Source organism: Lutra lutra, chromosome 7, assembly GCF_902655055.1.
Source record: "Lutra lutra chromosome 7, mLutLut1.2, whole genome shotgun sequence".
Lineage (NCBI taxonomy): Eukaryota > Metazoa > Chordata > Mammalia > Carnivora > Mustelidae > Lutra > Lutra lutra.
In genome coordinates, this window is record NC_062284.1 from 136426515 (window position 1) to 136445564 (window position 19050).

Genomic DNA, 19050 nt, shown 5'->3' on the forward strand with positions numbered 1-19050 from the left:
GTGGCCAAGACATGTTTGCTCCCAACAAAGGCTCCCTGGGTGGAGAGACAGTGATGGCTGTGCCCTGGTCGTGGTCGGCACTTGGGTGTTTCTAGCAACCTCTGTGTTGCAGGAGCAGGCAAAGCCCTGGTCGGGACCATGGGCTTGAACCCGCCTCTCGGCCTGGCTCTGTGGGGTGGACGAGGCTTAAAGCCAGCCAGGCTCACCCTGCCTCCTCAGGGCAGCCTTCCTGACCCAACAATCTCTTCCAGACGGCCGACAGCAGAAGGCACCGGGCTGTGACCCGTGTGAGTCCCCCACACCTGGGGCCCGGTACATAGCAGGCCCCCAGAAAGATCTGCAGAGTGCGGCCACAGGGAGAGCCCAGAGTTCCTAACCCACACCTGCTGGCCACCAGGGGCCTCCTCTCAGTGGCGAAGAAAGGCCGGAAATGGTCAGTCAGAGGCGTGTGGGCCCAGCATCTTCCCTACAGTAACACGAAGGAAGAAACTGAGGAAATCGGCTACCTGCGACCATCAGTCACCACAGGCAGCCCCTCGGGACGAAGGGGATGGGGGCAACTTGTCCCGCATCGTGCTCAGCTCTCCCCGTCCTCCTGCCTGAGCCCTGACATGAAACACAAGGCATGACTTCCACTCTCCGGCCCCCCTGGACTTGGGGCTTCTCATGCCACATGAGCAGAGAGAACGGCAGGTCTTCCTTATCAGAACATCTACCTGGCCTCACAGAGCCAGCCTGGGGGAGGCCGCTTGGCCTGCAGACAGGCCCACCTCCAAGGCCTTTCTGCGTCTCTGTGGATGCTCGGGCCGTGGAGTCTGAGCGGCCCAGGCCGAGGGAGGCCTATGGATGGGCTGGGGGCCAGGCCACTGCCCCCTCCAAGCTGGTACCTGCCTCAGAGCCCAGTTCTGAGAAGCCAGTGGGGTAATGTTCAAAAGCAACGGCCTTCACTTCGAAGCCTCCAGAATAAATGTTTAAAACTATGCGTCCATTTGTACATTTGCAAGCTGACATCGAAAATTTCTCATGGTAAGTTTAAATACTTGTAGAGGATGTAATTTCCAACATATTGTAAATATTAACATTTCAAAATAAAACTGTTATTGTTTCTCTTTTAAATGGATCCAATGGAATTTGAGACCCGCTGACATCCACCCTCCAGTTACCGCGTCCGCTCCCTCCTAAACCCTTGGAAATTTAGAAAAGTTCCTTTTGCCTCCTCAAATTCCAATTTCCAACCCACAGCCCTCAGTGTATTTCGTGTTTAAAGGCTTTTTACTGAGAAGTCTATCTCACTATGAGGCAAAATAAATAATAATAACAATAAGGCTATAAATACTTTAATTTTTTAATTTCATGTGACCATCAAGCTGTCAGAAATTTTCTTCTGGACTGAATTATTATTAGAATTACACTTAGTACAAAATTGATCCCTGCGACGGAAACACTACAAACTGTATAAGGAATAAACATAAAACATTAAACCCTATTAGAAATGCATCTCAGAAGAGAGACGAACAGGATTTTTTTTTTTTTATTATTATTTGACAGACAGAGATCACAAGTGGGCAGAGAAGCAGCAGAGAGAGAGGAAGGGAAGCAGGCTCCCGGCCAAGCAGAAAGCCTGATGTGGGGCTCGATCCCAGGACCCTGAGACCATGACCTGAGCCAAAGGCAGAGGCTTAACCCACTGAGCCACCCAGGCGCCCCCGAACAGGAATTTTTAAGAAGTATTTCATGTATCCATGGATGAAGGCAGAGCTTACTGTCAATTGTATTTTTCAGTTTTTTACAGATGCAAGTGCTGAAACCACTTCTTCAAGCAAATAAAAAGATGGAAGGAGATTTACATATCAAGTTCTCTGAATTCCTTTAAAATGACATGCCACGAATTACCATCATTGGTATCAAAAATCATTTCCAATGTTCTATCAGTGGACAACCAAATCAGATCCTCTTGCAATGCTGTCGCAAGACAAGAAATGGAGAGACCTCACCTGTCCTGGGATCACGGTGACCAGCAGCCTCGAGGCCTCAGTGGCCTTGGTGCCCCAGGGTCACATCGGCTGGGGACAATGTAAAGAACGAGCTTCCCATGTGCCCACTGCTTTACCCAAATTAACTCAATTAGGCCTCACGTGATCCCTGGGGACAGGCACAACTATTATCCCCATTTTACAGATGGGGAGACTGAGGCTCCGGGGGGTTAGGCGACTGGCCCACGGTCACACAACCACCAAGATGAGCCCAAGGGATCCTGACCGTCACTGCTACGGGCACTGGCTCCACAGAGATGGGGGGAGGGCTGTGGAAAGGATGTAAGGAAGGAGGGTTTACAAGCTCCTTCCCAAGCACGTGGGCCGTGGGCACGAGCCCATGAAGGAGCTGAGGAGCTGCACAATTTGCTTTCTGAGATGTGCGCTCACCCATGAATGCTTCTGGCAAATCAGTGACGTTGGTGTCCGGCATACCACCATCCGTAGTCAAGGTCAACACTCACTCGGTACTACCACCGCTCACCATTCAAGAGAACTCTCTTCCCGCGAGGACACCGCAGGGCCTTACCAGCACTTTACAGTCATGGCTCCTGACCCTGGGCCCCAATATTCTTTTTAATAGTAGCCAAGGCCCAGGGGCGCCTGGATGGCTCAGTCATCAAGCATCTGCCTTCAGCCCAGGTCATGATCCCAGGGTCCTGGGATCAAGCTCCACATTTGGCCCCCTGCTCAGCTGGGAGTCTTCTTCTCCCTCTTCTGTCTGCCCCTGCTTGTGTTCCCTATCTCCCTGCCTCTCTGTCAAATAAATAAATAAAATCTTTTAAAAAATAAATACAGACATACATACATACATAGTAGCCAGAGCCCAAAGGGACCTGGTTGCATGAGTCAGTTGGCTGAGTGTCTAACTTTTGGTTTAGGCTCAGGTCATGATCTTGGGGTCCTGAGACCAAGCCCTGCCTTGGACTCTGCGCTCAGCAGGGGGTCTGCTTGAAGCTTCTCTCCCTCTGCCCCTCCTATCCACACCCCAACTCTCTTGTGACCACACGCTCTATCTAAAATAAATAAGTCTTGAGGTGCCTGGGTGGCTCAGTCAGTTGAGCGTCTGCCTTCGGCTCAGATCATGATCCTGGAGTCCCGGGATCAAACCCCATGTCAGGCTCCCTGCCCAGCGGGGAGCCTGCTTCTCCCTCTCTCTCTGCCTCTCCTCCAGCTTGTGCGCTCTCACAATCTCAAAAAATAAACAAAATACTTTAAATAAATAAATAATAACTCTTGGGAAAAAATATAGGGACGCCTTGGGTGGCTCAGTTGACAAGCGTCTGCCTTTGGCTCAGGTCGTGACCCCAGAGTCCTGGGATCGAGTCCCGAATCAGCGGGCTCCCTGCTCTGCGGAGAGCCTGCTTCTCCCTCTACCATTCCCCTCTGCTTGTGTTCTCTCTCTTGCTATCTCTATCAAATAAACAAATAATATATTAAGAAAAAAAATAGTCCCCAAACCCCAGGTAATAACAGGCCTGGAAACGTTTGGTAAATGGAACATTTAGTAAAACTAACGTGCAAAGGAGCCCCGGTTAGCAGAAAAACCATGGGCTCGGGAGACACGCCGGCCCACAGACAAGCTCCAAGACCACCACCACCAGCCAAGTTCCCCAAGAGACATCCTGAGCCTCCATTTCCTCAACTCTAAAATGGGTATGAAAACACTACTCCTGTCACTGAGTGGCTCACAAAAAGGGACATTGCCACTGAGGCAACGGACACAAGAAAACAAGAAACCCTGGGCGCTGGCTGACAGCATGCTCACTTCCCCCCACTTCAGTCACAGACCCCTCGGGTGTGACAAGCACCCATTCCCGGCATCCAGGGACCCACCAGCTCAGCCCGGGCATTTGGCCCACAGAGGCTTGGCTGCTTCTGAAGAAACCAGCCAAATAGTCTCAGCTTCCAAATTTTGCAAAGAGTCCTTCTCTGCATCTTGAAATTCCAAGTTCTCCAAACACTGGGGGACGCCAGGAGGAGGTGCAGAGAGATACATCACAGGGGTTTTATTTTTAGATACGGGTGTGGAAAGCATCCACTTTGGGTTCTCTCTGGTCCCCAGCCACCACTTCCTCCCCGAAGTCGTCACCAAAGTGAACAACAGACACATCAAGGAAGATCTTGCAACTCTTCTTCTGCCCGGTAAATTCTAGAACAATGGCTCCAAGTCTGTGGTTCCACCCCAGACTAAGTGGATTAAAGGTTTTAGTCTAAATCTTCCCAAGAAGCCACGGAAAGCAAACACGCTATCCCCCCAGGTTGTCCTCCCATCCTGAAACTCCAGGGCCCTCTGCCCTCCCCTACCCTCCCCTTCCTCTGCGGCAGAGGGGAGGGGCACAGGGAGGAGCATCCCACCGTGTTTGTCAGGGGTCTTCCAGGACAGGAATCAGGTAGTGGGGGAAGGGCACATTTCTTCCCTTTTTAAGTAACGTGTTGGTGAGCACATGAATTCACTTCCTCTAAACCGTGCCCCCCACAGCAATTTCTGCGTGAACCCTGACAAGCACTGTAGCTAACCTCAGGGATGATTTGGAACCCTCCCGGCTGCCACTACCCATCAATCAGAAACAGCCCCACAAGCATGCGTCTTACCCCATTCTGAATTCTGACTTTCCCCCTTTTAAGGTCTAAGAAATTAAGATCCACAGAAACCCTCTGTGCAGATCATGCCACTCTGCAGAGCCAAAATAAGCCTGGATGAAAAATCGACAGCCCATGAGGGGCTTCCAGAAACCACCTCCTCCCCCAAAACCAACCTCAGCCTCCGGGTCACAAGTTCAACCCACTCCAAGGAGGGAAGCCAGAGGAAGAACTCATTCAGCAGCCCTCCACCAGGGCTCCCGCGGCTGCTGTCAGAGCGCACACACTCCATCCATCCTTCCTTCTCCAGCCAACGAGCCCCGATCCAAGTCTGCCCCCGGGGGAGGCAGCCTGGGGGTCAGGAGCCCCCTCGCTGACTCCGGCCACTCTCCAGGAGCCAGGGGCCCACAAGGAAGATCAGATGTGATCGCACTGACAGCAGGGAGGGGATGCGCCTGACCTAGGGGTGCAGAGGAGAAAGGCAGGGGAGCAAGCATCGTCTCAGAGATGATACCACTTACAAGAATGGTCCGAGAAAGGAGAAGGCTCACCCCCGGAGGGCCGAGCAGCTAAGGCAGGGGCCCAGGGCGGGGGGAGGTGGGGGGCTTGTACTCCCTCAGCAGAGACGGAGTGCAGACACAGACAAACCGTGGGGGGCAACAGGACCCCAGAGGCTCGCTGGGTGACCATGCTCCTGCACCCTGCCTACCCCACCCCTACCCACAGCTGCACCTCTCCCCCTGCCAGCTCCATCCACCAATGAAGCAGCTGCAACTCCACAAACCCCAGAGACCACCGACCACAACCCACGTCCTGCCAGGGCAGAAATCACAGAGACTCCACACAGGGAGAAGTTCAGGAAGGGGTTCAAGCACCCAGACGCTTGTGGGAGAGGTGGAGAGGGGAGCCCTAAAAGGCCCACCCACAGGAGAAAATGGCAAGGGCGTGGTCTGTACTCACCTGCACCACTTCTATCCCTCGCTTCCTGTGGAGAGAAACAAAGAAAACAAAGGTTACTCAAGCAGGCAGGAAGCATCCTTCCAGAACATTCACTAAGACCAGCTGAAGGCAGGAGGATGGGACAGCCTACCGCTGCATCCCTCAAACACAATCCCCAGAACAGACCCATTAGCAACGGGAAGGTTTGTGAGCTCCTAGTCAGTCCTCAAGACCACCTCTTGGCAGAAAGAGAGAGTCATCTCCCAGGGGGACTTTCCTATTGTTCTACAAAGACCCCAAGTTTGCCTGTTTTCCTCACAGCCGCTGTCTCCCTCTCCAATCTCAGGGCCAGCCCTTCAGGGGCACAGCTCCAACCTGGATCACCTCAGGACACTCCCCGCCACCGCATTTACCACCAAAGGTCTGACCCTCCCTCCTTGCCTCAATCATCTCCCATGGCTCCCCGTTTCCTCTGATATCTGGTCTAACAGCCTGGCCCGGCCTCCCAGGTCTGCCACAGTCCATCCACTCTCCCATGCTGCAGGAGGTCCCAAAACCCTTCAACCCTCCTCGGCTTAGTTAACACAACACCAGCCATCTCTAGCCCCTACTGACACTCTAATGCGTCCTTTGAGCCTGGTTCAACCACCACGGGCCTCACCAATGTTGCTGCCAACCTGGACCGTGCCTCCTCAACCCCCATCCACAATCTCATGGCCACCCCAGCCGACTCCAGACAGGGTCCAGTTCTCCGACGGATGCACAAAGGGCCCCTGCAACTCACCCACCTTTACCTCCCCCGCCTCAAGCATCTGGGCACATGGGCTGTGTCACTTCTCCAAGCCTTGGTCCATATTTTCCATCCCAGCCTTTCAGATATGGCTCAGACAGACGCTCTCCCAGGAAGCCTTCCCCTGACCCATGACACGCTCGCCCAACCCACCTATTCAGAGCCAGAACAGTCCCAAGAACCTGGGACCACCATCATCCTGGCCCTTCGTTCCAGAGTCCTGATGGGCTATCTCTGGGGGCAGAGCACAGGGGCAGGAACAGGAGTCTGTAGGCAATATCAACGGCACATGGCCATGCCCATGTGCACTTTCCTGGGAAGAAAGGCCAGGCTGTGACCTGACAAGGCTGGAAATCAGAGCAGGGATGATGGCAGGTCCAACAGCTGTGTGTACCGTGTGCCTACTGAGGGTGCCCGCCTGGCACCCAGGCACTCCCTAAACACTCAGCTCAGGTTCCTGTGTGCAGCCTGGCCCCGTACTCAGGGGCCACACCAAATGCTTAGGCCCTGGAGGGGTTCACGGTCTAGGGGAGGAGGAGGGCACCAAGGCCCCCAGGCACTGTCACCATCCCCTCACATGACACTGTGGAGGAGATGCCTACCAACCCTGCGTTTGTTGGTTGGCTCACCCGAGTGTTTCCCAGCACCTCCTGGGAGCTGGCGGAAGGGAAGCCGCTACCTGAATCAGCAAGACAGATGGCACACTGGTTGGCACTGAGGGATATGCCAAGCCAGTCATCCCTCAACCCGATACCTTGACATGCCGCCGGGCCCCGAGGAACCCAACCTGAAAACCAGTGGCTGATGCTTTCCGGGCTCCCCACCATCACTCAGCTTCTCCGCGGTTCCAGAACGAATGACAGCCAACACCCACTGGCTGCAATGACGTCATGAGGGGAGAGACTGGGCTCAGAGCACACCCCTGAGCCACTGGCACGCTCAGCGGGAACCCCTCAGAGCCTCGGTCTCACTCCCAGACTGTCCTTCTCCACCAGAGTATCGGTGACAGTGACCAGTCCATGGCCACTTGACTCGTGACTGGGACCAGCCAGACTGGGCTCAGAGGGACTCCTCACTTTGCCCCTGGCCCCGATCCAGGACAAAACTCTCCAACAGCTGAGGGAACAGCTCCTTGGGAAGTCCCTAAGGATAACACTTGGGGCCACACCACGGAAAGGACAGATGGCACTGAAGGGGACAGCAGGTGCATGCATACGTGACCTGCACCAGTCGGAAAGGGCTTGTGCTGGGCTGCCGCCAGGCCCTGGGTTTTCCCTTTGAGTTAATCCTCATGGCATCCCGATTATCCCGGCGTGGTTCTCATCTCCTTCCGAGGCTGACTGCGGTCACTTCCAACCCGCCCTCATCTGACTCCGTCCCAGTCAGCTCACCCGCCCCCAGTCCTAAAAACAAACAGGACTCCAACTCTGGAAACACAAAAGAACCGTAACATAAAAGAAACAACAAGAAGTTATCTTCTGCACAGGCAGGCGGAAAATCTTAAGTGGGACTGAGGTCCCAGGAGCCAGCCCAGCTCCTCTGTAGCTCAGAGCTCCAAGAATAGGATCTGGCTCGACTGGCCAGATCCTATTGTGGCTGGCCACAGGGACACATGGTGTCTCCCGTGTGGCCAGCCCACAGCAGGCCACATGGGAGACACCATCAGTTAGGGCGGCTAAAGTGCACTGGGTGCTCGCTGCCTGCTGACGCCTTCCACAGCCCCAGCAGGGAGGGACAGTGATGACCCGTTACTTGGATGAACAAGCAGAGGCCGGGAGAGCTCAGGAAGTGTGGGTGCCGGCTGCGCTGTGGGGCCACCCCACGCCCAGGTGGTAAGCAGCAGGCACAGCAGAGCTGGCAGGGGAGGCATGGAGGACGACTGGCCGGGTCTCTGCACCCTACGGTCTCAGTGTAAGGGGGAGAGGCAGGAAGGGAGGCAGGCAGGAAGCCACACGCCCCACAGTGGAGGGACCCCATGCACACCACTGCAGCCCAGAGAGCAAAGGAGAATGTAAACAGGCCGGGGTCTCATTCCTTCCTCTGAAACTCCTGTGGGACCAAGAGGCCAACAACCCTCACTTCCCAAGCAGCAGGCTCCTGAAATTGCCAAAGTCCAGAAATTGGTTTCTGACACCAAGGGGGAGGAGGGAGGAGACGATAAGCCAGACAACCGGCTGCAAGTGATGAAAAGTTCCTCCTGAAAACCCCAGCGCCGCCAGCCCACCCCACAGACATCCTCACATGTGCGGTGTTTCAGGCTGTTAACTGTGACAGCAAAAGACTGGCAGCGACTTAAAGACCCCAAGAGGGGCCAGAGAAATACTGGGCAGTAATAAAAAGAACGAGGAAGCCCCCCACGCGCCCAGAAGGCTTCATCACCAAGACAACCCCCCATGTGAAAACGCGAGGTGCAAAGCTCTGTGCGCCGCCTGCCACGGCCTGGGCTCAGATCAACCGGCATGAGAACTCAGGCTTGCATACACACACAGAAGGAATCTGAAAGTACCACCAGGAAGAGTGAAAGAAAATGGTGGTGGGTGGCCTCTGGTCAAGGGCAAGGGCAGCAGGGGGGCGGGGTGAGAAGACTTCTGTTTCACTGTACACTCTCATGCTAGAGCGTTGTGCCCCGTGCATCCAACAACACATTCTCAAACACTACGAGGGGTTTTTTTTTTTTAATTATCTTTTAAATAATTGGTAAAACTCCAGCTGCCTCCATGCCCAGAGCTTGCATAAGGTAAATGCCTGATAAAGGCATGAATCCATCGTCAATCAGTAACATGAACTGGGGGCGCCTGGGGGGCTCAGCCCATTAAGTGTCTGCCTTCCACTCAGGTCACAATCCCGGAGTCCTGGGATCGAGTCCTGCATGGGACTCCCTGCTCAGTGGGGAGGCTGTGTCTCCTTCCTTTGCCTGCCACTCCCCCTGCTTGTGCTCGAGCTCTCTGCCTCTCTGTCAAATAAGTAAATAAAATCTTTAAAAATATGTATATTTTTTAAAAATAACGTGAAGTAGAGGAGTTCAGGATTTATCTAGAAAAGCTTCCAAGTTCTACTCAAAGAGGAGCTGAAACAATGCCCTTCTGGAGCCACAAGACTGCCCTGCCGGGAGCGTTTGGTCCCAATTCTGAGCACACTTAACTATTCGACTGTCTGGCATGCAGACCAGCAGGGCGTGCACCGCCTGTCCGCTGCAGCCGCAGCAGCAAAGACATGGGTGGCTTTTTTCCTTTACATTTCCTTGTATTTTCTAGTTTTCTACAATAAGCATTGAAACTACATCCCCAGTGATAGAAAAAGTAACAATAAAAGTTAAAGTTAAAGAATTAAAGAAGTTTATTTAAACCCTGCACCTGGAGAAAACTTGTACAGACTCTGAAACTGTTTTCTCGATAAATACTGATTAATAAGTTCAGGACAGAGAACTATGCCCACGGCTCCTAATTATAAACCTGTTTTTCCAAAAGCTGAATTACTATGAAGGGAAAATCTATCTTGTAGAAGGACTCCTCCTCGCTGGAAGTCAAAGGAGAGCACAGCCCTGAGGAATTTAAAAGGCTCATTTAAGGAAACTATCCTTTCACGGCTGTGGGGGAGCAATCAGAGACAGCTTCAGGGAGGAGGTGGCATTGTCTATATCAATGAAAGGAAACTACTGACAGACACTTGGGAAGAGAGGTCAAAGAGAAACAACAGGAGGAGGACCCCCTTCCGAAAAGGTGCCTGGGGATGTTGGGGGGGCAGGAAGATCCACAGAAAGGGCAGGGCAGGGGCAATGAAAAAGGGCCAGAAGCCCCAGAGACCCAGAATGTCACAGCACAGCCTGGCCCTTACCCTGTGCACCGGCAGATCCCAAATACCAGGGTGGACAGCTAAGAATCCCCACTAGAACTTGTCCAAAACCTCAGCTCAAAGTCTGGTCCTGTGGACTCTGAGTGGGGGCATGGGAGGGATTCGAGGCTTTCCCAAGCCCCCAGGGTCCGCTCGGAGCAGCCAGGTCTGGGAACAAGGTGTAGCCTGGGCGTGAGGAGGAGCAGGGCTAGATGGGGGTGGGAGGGCTCATCCAGGGGCAGCCTCTCCAGGTCCTGGGGACAGGACAACCAGATGATGGGCACAGCAGGCCGAGGCCCAGGCCAGCACCAGCAGAGGATGGCGCGCACGCTGCACAAAGGTAGCAAAACTCTTCTGTGTTCTGGCCTGTGGTTGTACCAGGAAGGTATCAGAAAAAAAGAACTGAGCTGAGCAGATAGTTCAGGGCTAGGAAAATACGATCGGGGAGACAGGTGAAAGCAGAAGAGGCAGGTGTGTCCCTAAAAGGAGACCCTGGAAGCAGACCCAACTGTACCTCATGCCTCGGTTTCCCCATCTGTCAAGTGAGGAGAATCCTGGCACCCACCCCACAGGGCTGTTGGGGCCCATGCTAGGAATGTGGGCTTCTGTTACTTCGCTCTGTACTGCCTTCCTGCCTTCCAGAACTGGCCCTCCTCGATCCCACACAATGGGCATGCGAACAACTGAGGAGCTGTATCCTCTCCTGGGGTGACACGTGGCCTGGCACCTCGCTTGGATGCAGGATGGGCAGGGGGCTCGAGGTCCTAGGGGACTGTTCACAGCACAAAGAGCATGGCCAAGAGCGTTAGCGCTCCGTGGCCTCTCTGTGGCCAGACTGACAAGGAGGAGGCCACAGCAGGAGAAAAAGCCAGCACCGTCTTGTCAGAGCTGAAGCGCTCCATCCAGCCGGCCCGGAGCCTATCCTCTCCAGCCCCGCAGTTGCGGAATTGGCTGAAGTCAGTTTACACTGAGTTTCCGTCACCGACCATTGTTGCGCTGACGACAGCAGGTGCTCTGTAAGTGACAGCGGCTACCACTTCCTGAAGACAGCCTAGCGCCGGAAGACAGGAGATGACAAAGGAGTCAAATGAAGAGAATCAAAAGCAGGAGGAGCAGGAGGTCCCTGAAGTCAGGGAGGCAGAGCACCCGAGGGAGATGTGTCCACGAGCCCATGCCACAAGGAGGCCACTGCGCGTGGCATCAGGAGGGCCAACACGGGACCTTCTGGGAGAACGACCCCCAACAAGGGGCAGGCCTCCCTCACCACAGAGCAGGGCCCTGTGGAAACCAGCAGCAGGCCGGGGCCTGGGTCTCAGCTTCCCCATCTGATGAATGGGCATGACCCTTCCAGCCCACCTTCCAGGGCAGGTGTCAGAACTGAGGCTGCAGACGAGTAAACCGAGGGGGAGAGGGTGAGGCTCAGACCCAGAGGTCTCCTCTGACCACCGGGGAGAGAAGAGTCCGGCGGCAGCTGGGAGAACTGCAGGCCCTTGGAGAGAGCAGGGGGGCGGCCATTAAAGAAGCTCATCCAAAACTGGAGGCTCGCGGGCTCATCAAGAACCGCTGTGCTGCAATCTGCAAGGCCACGGTCACTTGCCCCCTGCCCAGGCACAGCTGAGGGCTGGCCACAGGGGCAGGCCACCCCAGAAAGCCGGCCTGCAGGCTAACCCAGCGGCCAAGGAAGACTCACGGCAGAGGGAATCAACCCAGAAACGCAGGCTCCCTCCCACCGAGAGGGGACGGGAAAGGAGCTGCACCTGCACCCAGAGCTGAAAACCACTTAGAGATGGGAAGTGTGTAATTACGCAAGTGGAAAGCCAGGCATGCGCTGGTCCAAGCCATTTGTAGCTCGGTTTGGTAACTGGCCGACTTCAGGAGGCCAGAATAATAATGGCCTTTAGCACCCAAGAGGCCTGCAGGCAGCCTCCCCGCCTCCTGCCTCCTGCCCCTCCCCACCCTGCAGAGGGTCAGGCCCTGAGAGGGCCTCCCCGGGACTCGGGTGAAGCCGCAGCTGGGCCTCCTCCCTCCCACATGTGTGCGGATGGACACATTGCCCGCTGCCCCGACTGCCACCCCCAAGGTCACTGCCTAACTCACACTCGAGGCCAGCTCCCCAGGAGCCTCCCTTGGCTCCCAACCTCCTTAGAGTCCCCGAGCCCCCGCACTGAGCACAGAGAGGCCGCCTGGCTCCGTGTCGCCGTCCCCAACTAGGCTAAGAATGCTGTGGTGGACAACGGTAACGGTGGCCCCCGATCCTGGAAGCTCTGCTGGGCATTCCCCTGCCCCCCGCACACACACCCACCCCCCACCCCAGGTTCAGCAAGGCCCCACAGCTTGCTTTGGCCAATGAAATGTGCACAGAGTGATCCAGGTCATTTCCAAGTTCAGGCTCTCACCTGCCAGCGTCCAGCTCCGCAGCCAGTCCTCCAGGACTAGCCACGGCCGTGGGAGCATGAGAACACAGATGGCCCCCAGAGCTGGCCCAGACCCACTCCTGAAAAGAAATCGGGCAGGGTAGCCACAAAGCCAGGCCAGGAACCAGAAGGATACCGGTTAAGAGGCCCTTGGGCTTGTGGGAGTTCTCAAACGGGGTACTTTTTGCTTCCAGGGGACAGTTGGCAACACCTACAGACATCTTCACGTATCACCTGAGGGGAAGTGCTCCAGGCGTCCCCTACAAGTCACGACCCCCGGAAACAAAAGACTCTCTAAGCTTAACTGGAGAAACGCCAGGGTGCGGAGACCAGGCCTGAGCCGCGGACTAGGGACAAGCTATAAATCAACCTGTCGCCGCAAACCCCGGGGCCTGTTGGATTCTGCAGCCTGGCCTGCCTGGTAGCCGCTCCGAGAAAAAGGGCCAGTGGCCTCTGTCTACGCCCCCAAATTCTGCACACAACCCCTGCCCCATGGCACATGGGGACACAGCATAAAGGTGTTGGGGGGAAGGTGGCACCAGCCCCTCCTCTCAGGAAACCTTCCCAGGAGGGACCCCATTTTCTAAAAACACCTGGACCCGACCCACCTCTGTGCCTTGGCACAGACTATTCTCTCTCTGCCTGCCATGGCCTTCCTCCCCCGGCAAACTCCTGCTCAAGCATCACGAACAGCTTGGACATCATGCCAGCTGAAGGCTGTTCCCCTGCCCCTTCCCCAGGGCACAAAGGATGGTTCTGTGGCCCCACAGCCGTCTGACACTGAAGACGGCCCATGCTGGGTTTTGGACCCTGGGCTCCCGAGGCCAGGGGCTGGGAGCTCAGCACCCCGTGCCCACTGTGGACCCTGAACCTGGCAGGTGCTCTGTGGGCCTCTTCCTGGATGAACACCGCAGTCTCCCAGCACCAGGGGGCTCCCACCCTGAGCCATCCCTGTCCATCTGCAGCCTCGGAAGCCCACTTCACCTACTGATGGTTTCACAACTTGGGATTTCCCTCTTACTCACAATGCCAGAAACTGAAATGGCCCAATATAAAGGCAACATACGAACAGAATTTTAAAGGCAGTAGAAACATTTGAGTTGTTTGGATAGCTCCAGAAAGAACCAGATAAACTGGAAGCTGCCATATGGCCATACGTCTTTCGGCGGGGGGGGGGGGGGGGTCCCCCTGAGTGGACAGTCACCAACTCTCATCACTGAAGACCTTCCCCCAGACCAGGTGCCCCACCTGGAGGAGGCGGGCAGCTCACAGGTTCTGCACGGTGCAGACCCAGGAGCATGAGTCAGCGTGTTCCTTCCGACACAGAACAAGCCCCAGGGGTCCCCGAAAGGGGCTTTCCCTGGTGAACCCAGGAGTTGGGCGACGGGCAGGGCTGGTGACTCACCTCCCCAGCATCTCCTGCAGGAAAGGAGAGCGGCCAGGGCCACCAGGGGCCAAGGTATGTTTAAAATCTCCACCCCTCAGGGGCGCCTGGGTGGCTCAGTGGGTTAAGCTGCTGCCTTCGGCTCAGGTCATGATCCCAGGTCCTGGGTTCGAGCCCCACGTCGGGCTTTCTGCTCAGCAGGGAGCCTGCTTCCTCCTCTCTGCCTGCCTCTCTGCCTACTTGTGATTTCTCTCTGTCAAATAAATAAATAAAATCTTTAAAAAAAAAAAAAAAAACCTCCACCCCTCAACTTTCAGGGTAGGGAAACTGAGGCAGGGGTGGGCTGGAGATTAGCCCAGGGAGTGTCCTGCCACATCCAAAGTGTCACCATTTCAGACTGGAAATCACCGCAACTTTTCATCTGAAAACAAATACTGAGATTGCCTCAATGGCACTTGACACATTCCCACTTTCTGAAATTAATAACTCTCCGAAATTCCTTGCAAGTCTTTTACTACCTCCTTGCAGGTGCTGTAATTTTTCTTTCTCCTAATCAGGGGTGGGCTGTAAATGGCTGGGGCGGGGTTGGGGGTGTTGCTAGGAGACCCCAGGGGCTGCAGGAACGGCTGGTTCCAGCAAACGGCCCCCCCTCCCATTGTCAGCCTGGCCTGCCTCGGGGCTACCCTGTTCTCTTCACAGCAGTTTCTCATTTCCAAGAAAGCACAGTCAGATGAAAACCAGCCTAACAAACACAGTACTAAGCTACAGCAGGAGGAGAGACAGGCATTCCAGCGCTGACATTTTCCTCCTTGGGAGCCACTGGGGGAGCGAGAAGCCTGCCCAAGGAGGTCGGAATGTTTTTATCACCTATCCTCCAGGGACCACACATCCTTAAAACAGCCGCACCAACGTGTGTCCTGGGCCTGCACCGGTGAGGGTGACACTTAAGGGCTGGGTTCCAGGGGAGCTTAAACGTCTCTACCCACCCAGATCCTGCCGCTAACACTCCCTTGCGCTTGAAAGCTCCCTTCCGGCCGGAGGCTGGATTCCAAGACCATGAGAGGGTTCTTTGAAGCCCTGCAGTTTGGGGGAGGGGGCGGGCCGCTGTTGGGCGGCCCACTACTGGAGCACAGAGGTCCCCGCAGCACTGCCATCAAACGTTTGCTGGGCTTTCTCTTTTCAGCTCTGGGCTGGCCTGGGAACAGAGGGGTCCCCTACGCCACAAGCCCTGCCTAGAGATGCTGGTGGCCACAGGGCCCCCCTGAATAGAGCAAACATTTGGTGGGGGCGGCAGGGATTGCGGGAAGGCTACTAAAGATTGCTGGTTGAGCTGAGCCCGGAGGGTGACCAGGAGGGAGGCTGTCCAAGCCAGGGCTTCTGGGCGCGGAGCTTCCCCAGCCCCCTCCACCCCATCAAAGGGAGGGTGAGGTTCTCCCCACCCCCGATCTCAGAAAACTTAAACCATAAAGCACCTTATTTAAAAATGTCCCCAATCCCGGGGCTATTTACAGGATGGTGGTGGTGTCCCTGGTCCCAGAGGTCAAGTAACAGCCTTATCCAGCGGCACGTGACAAAGGGTTGGGAGTCGAAGCCTGGCTCTGACCATGACCCGGTCCCTCCCGGAGACCAGCCTGGAGAGAAAGGCAGTGCGGACAAGCACTGTCCTCATTTCCTATTGCTGTTGTAACAGATCAGCATAGACACGGCCCCTGTGCCAGACATGAGTGTCTGCTCTCACGGCTCCGGGGGTCAGGAACCTCAACTGTGTCGGCAGGGCTGAGTTTTCCTTCTGGAGGCTCTCGGGAGAAAGCATGCCTTCGCCCTGGCCAGGTGCTGAGGCCACCCGCACCCCTTGGCTTGTTGGGGTCCCAGGACTTCGACCTCTGCTTTGCCATCCCATCTCCTCCAGACCCTCCTGCCTCCCTCTTGTAAGGACCAGCGTCATTACGCCGGCGCCCCCCAAGTGTCCAGGATGCTGTCCTCCCTCCAGGCCCCCACGCACATCCGCAAAGCTCCTCCGCCGAGTGAGGGAGCACCACCCCCAGAAGACACCTGGCAGGGGCAGGGGGTGTTAGTCCATCTCCTCCAACACAAAGGCTCTTACGGCCCCGCCAACCCATGAATCTTAGACACCCCCCTGAAGTGTCCACAGGTGGGTCAGGGACAAATCAGGAGGTTCAGCCCGAGCCTTCCCAGTCACCAAGGAGGAGTCCAGAGCTCAGCCCCATTGGGAATCCTCGAAGGACCCCAAAGGGCAGAAGCAAACACCCACACGGGGATCCCTGATGGGGACAGGCATCCTGGGTCTGGGCCGTGGAGACCTGCGGCCCCAGACCTGGAAGCCTTGGCCCTAAGCTGGGGTGGGGGGCAGGGAGTATAATATTCCTGACCCTTGGGTCCACCGTAAGGCCCACGAGAGATGCCCAGCCCGACCAGGCCTTTCCACCGCTCACTCCAAGGCCACCCGGCTCCACTGAAGGCCCAGTCCCCCAGACCCTGCCAAGTGACTCGGAGCAGCGACAGACACTCCCCGAAGAGAGGTATTTGCAGCCTGAGCCCAGCACAAGGCACGCCGAAGACCCCAGGGGCCTTCCGGGCCCCCATGTACAGGTCCGAAGCTCCCCACCTTTCTGGATGCACTGAACACCCAACTCCAGAAACAGGCAAAGCCTTCATCTGGCGCTCCTGGGACCCTTAAATTTAAGGAAGATTCCAGAGCCCCGGCACAACCCGCACAAATGATCAGCAACATCAGTCAGTCATTCCTGGGCCCCCTCACCCACACTCAGGCCTGTTCTCCCTGAGCCAGGGAGAGAGGGCAAGGGAGGAGACGGGGACCAGAGGGGGCGTCATTTCAAAGGCTGCATTGCTGCATTAGGGGGTGTGATGGTCCTGTTTCTTCGAGTGAGGAAATTCACAGCGAAACTCGTCCAAACTTGGACGGAGCAAGACAAACCCTGCTCGGTGTCACCTACCTGTGGAATCTAACAGGAAAAAAGTCAAGCTCGTGGGAACAGAGAGTCAAATGGTAGTCACCGGGGGCTGGGGGGAGGGGCAGGAGGAAATGGGGGGAGGCTGGCGAAAGGGACAATTGTTCAGTCCCAAGATGAGTATGTCCAGGGATCTAATGTGTAACACAGTGACCACAGTTGACAAGGCTGTGTCGCAGGACTGAAGTCCACGAAGAGTGGGGCTGTTCCCGCTGCCAGCAGAAACAGGCGAATACAGGGGGAACCGGCTGTGTCCGCTAACTCCACCGGGACAGTCACTCCACGGATCACAGACACATCGAATCTTCATGTCCTCACGCTCTCAATGAAATTTTATTTTTCAGTTACATCTCAATAAAACTGGGAAAACTATACCTGTCTCTGTAAACAAAGAAACCTGCCCCCAAACTCAAACCAAGTAAGCCACAGCGGAACCACAGTCTAAAGTTGCACCTGTCGGCAAAGACGGGGCTCGGCCATGGCCTGGGGCGGGGGGCGGGGGTCCAGCAGGTCTGTGGGGTGAGGCTGCAGGGATTTCCGGAGGAGCAACTGAGCTGGACACAGCTGCCCCTCGGCCCCCCACCCAGCCAACCGCCCTGATCCTAGGCTGACATCCCTTCTCCACACTTGACCCCAGGGCGGCTGGGGGAGGCCTGTGGGGAAAGAGCCAGAAGGCATTTCTAGGGGCCCTGACATCCTGAGACCACAGGGAGTGGGGACCAGCCAGGCCCCAGATCACCTGTTTCTCCCACCTCCCAAGGGCTGACAGCTCCTCGGACTACGATGTCACTTGGAATCCACGCCTTCCAAGCAGGACCACAGAAGCAGAGTTCAGCCCAGTAGCAGAGGGAGCTGCAGGCTCCCAGCAGCAGGCAGCGGGGGGACTGGCCCGTGACCACAGAGGCAAAATGCCCACCATCGGCAGCGGGGGGAGACTGGTACGTGGGGGACATGGTGGGGCTCATGTCCTAAGAAGGTTCCAAATCCACCAACAAGAGAGAACAGCTGGCCAGGTTGCTCGAGTCCAGGAAATCAAAGGCACCGTGAAAACACAAGCCAGCCTGGCCTCAGGGAGCCCAGAGCCTGCTTGGGGTGACAGGCACACGCCCCCCACCTCCTTCTTTGCTCAGGCTCCCATCCTCCCAGGCTCTGCAGCTGCAAGCCAGGGCAACAGGTTCCGAGCATCGTGAAAAACCCCGTAGACACCCCCATAGGGGTGTCACAGCAGCAGCGACCTAAAGCCAAGAGCCCGGGCCTTGGGCAGAAGTGAAAATGCCAAAAAGGGGAGGCTCTGATTCCTCAGAAGGGAGAAGCCTGAGTGCAGGCAAAGGGCAGACACCCCACCCTGAGAGACACCCAAGTCGCTTCCCTGACTCAGACGCTTTTCTGCTGGACAGCTCTCCAGGAATGACCCTCACCGCCAGCGTAAGAACCCAAGACAGACAGGAATGAATCCAGTTAGCAGGGGGCACACAGAGGGGACTTTTTTTTTTTTTTTAAGTTGCCAGGGGTTTTCTTAAACTAAATTCCTCCTGGTGACTTGCTTTCACAAAAACTACCTTTCTATCCAAAGTCTTCTTTTATTCATTCACTTGTTTCACGCCTATTTCCTGAGCACCTACTATGTGCCCGGGCCAGTTTTACTACTGGGGACACAAGAGTAAAGAGAGTTGAGAGGATTCCTGTCATACAGGAACTCAGAGCATAAAGAGGAGCGTGAACATGCAAACAAGTGAAATAAATATAACAACACGTGACATGCTCTGAGAAGAACATTCAAGGGGCTGAGGCAGAGAAGCTAGGTCTGTGCTGAGATCTAAAGGCCCAAGAGGCCAGTGGTGTGATGAGGGTAGAAAAAGCCTGCAAGGAAGCAGGAACTGCATCATGTGCAAAGATCCTGAGGTAGGAAAGAGTTTCGAGCAGCTGAAGAACTGAGGAAAGATCACAGTGGGGGTGAAAGAGAGGCAGGGGCAGGAGGCATGTCTTGGGGCCCTGAGGGGCTCTTTTTATACCATTTGGTAACTGGGACCCAGAAATTCTTTTTGCTTAAGCTCATCTGAACTGGGTCTTCTGGCACTTGCACCCA

The 19050-nt window shown here is 55.7% G+C and overlaps 1 protein-coding gene across 3 annotated transcripts in view; it reads right to left on the reverse strand.

The window, feature by feature from the left end:
* ITPK1 (inositol-tetrakisphosphate 1-kinase) overlaps positions 1-19050 on the reverse strand; it is a 168130-nt gene that overhangs the window by 123454 nt on the left and 25626 nt on the right. For all 3 annotated transcript variants that reach the window (XM_047736801.1, XM_047736800.1, XM_047736799.1), the window contains exon 3: positions 5577-5601. In XM_047736801.1, the coding sequence (XP_047592757.1) occupies positions 5577-5601 (25 nt within the window). The remainder of the gene's footprint in view (positions 1-5576; positions 5602-19050) is intronic.